This window comes from Arachis stenosperma, chromosome 2 (assembly GCF_014773155.1).
Source record: "Arachis stenosperma cultivar V10309 chromosome 2, arast.V10309.gnm1.PFL2, whole genome shotgun sequence".
NCBI classification, from domain to species: domain Eukaryota; kingdom Viridiplantae; phylum Streptophyta; class Magnoliopsida; order Fabales; family Fabaceae; genus Arachis; species Arachis stenosperma.
This window is the reverse complement of record NC_080378.1, coordinates 102683398-102684748: the sequence shown is the minus strand read 5'-3', so window position 1 is coordinate 102684748 and position 1351 is coordinate 102683398. Positions and strand designations below refer to the sequence as shown.

General features: G+C 37.5%; 1 protein-coding gene across 1 annotated transcript; it reads right to left on the bottom strand.

Annotated features, from left to right (window-relative positions):
- Positions 1-200: 200 nt before the first annotated feature.
- Positions 201-1121, bottom strand: LOC130962188 (uncharacterized). The gene is made up of 2 exons (XM_057888317.1): positions 628-1121; positions 201-395 (listed from the first exon to the last, which is right to left on the bottom strand). The coding sequence occupies exons 1-2, from the start codon at positions 1060-1062 to the stop codon at positions 321-323; spliced, it is 510 nt and encodes a 169-aa protein (XP_057744300.1). The 5' UTR covers positions 1063-1121; the 3' UTR covers positions 201-320.
- Positions 1122-1351: the final 230 nt, after the last annotated feature.

The window sequence follows — 1351 nt, the reverse complement described above, 5'->3', positions numbered from 1 at the left end:
TGTATGCAACTGAAAGATTAGCTTCAGTTGATTTTGTCCTCGCCCTCTTCTTAAAAAATTTCGTACCACAAAATCCTTTGTTTGAAACAATAATATATAGTTACGTACCTATGCGGGTACTTAATTAGTGTTGTGATGATATGTCTTAATTAAAGAATCTAAAAAGAACGTGTAAAACGGAGTGTACATAAGTTGCTGTATTAGGACAATTTAGGGAATATCATATAATGATTACTGTCACACTTCAAAATCGTACATTAGTCATAGGAAGTGATGGTAAACAAACACGCAACTAAATTAAAGTTTCCAGGATCATATAATCAGAATTTAGCCATCAAAACCGCTTCTCCTAGCACATGCCCTTCAATGGCTTCCAACGTTTTCTCCTTTGTCACCTGTTATTAACCAATTCACAAAATCAAATCAAATCAAATATGATCATCAACTTCGTTCTCACATAATAATCTATTCCTTGAGTGAACAAGTCACATATTAGAAGATATTTTGAACTAATTTACTCTTAATGCATATTAATTAGCATGTAATTATATTCAAGTTATAATAAAATCAAAAGCACATATATATGTAACCAATAAATAACATCAAAATTAAAATCACTACACATACCTTGTTACCAAGATTTAGCTCATCATCCAAAGCATATAGTTTAAATTGGAACCTATGGCCATGTGTGGGTAACCTAGGTCCACGCCAGCCAGGAACCTTCCAATCATTATTCCCTTCCTTAATCCCTTTGTAATCCCCACCCATTTCCTCTTCCTTGCCGGAAAATCCTTCTGGCAAGCCCTTAACTGTAGGTGGGATGTTCACCACGACCCAATGGGTCCACGGAACAATGGGCCCATCTGGGTCGGGTGCATCGATATCCTCAACAACCACTGCGAGAGATTTTGTCCCCTCTGGCAGGTTGTACCACTCTAGAGGAGGGGAAATGTTCTTTTTTGCCCCTTGGCCTTCATCAGTATGGTGCCTTGGTAGCCTTCCTTCATTGTTTATTGTTGGTGATACCAATTTGAATTCTCCACTGCCATCACTAGCCATAGTTACAACACAATTTTGCTTGATTTTTGTTCTCTGTTTTTTCTTAATATATTTTTATGGATCTCTGATTATGAGTATTTTGAGATGAGGGTTCTTGCTTATTTATATATAGCGGGAGTTTTTGCATGTGTTAGGTGTCTGACACGTGGCAAGAGTGTCTAGTAGAGTCCAGAGAGATTAGTAAGGTTGTGGGAATGGAACACATGTCTTGACACGTGGAGGATGCTGGAGCATTCTAGTTTCTATACGAAAATTGGAGGATCTATCTGTTGGTGAAGCACTTTTTGAG

Bases quoted from the DNA above. Each gene is read 5' to 3' on its own strand.
- LOC130962188 (XM_057888317.1), bottom strand. From the start codon at position 1,062: ATGGCTAGTGATGGCAGTGGAGAATTCAAATTGGTATCACCAACAATA. The intron at 396-627 runs GTATGTGTAGTG...GGTTAATAACAG, and splicing joins AGCTAAATCTTGGTAACAAG to GTGACAAAGGAGAAAACGTT.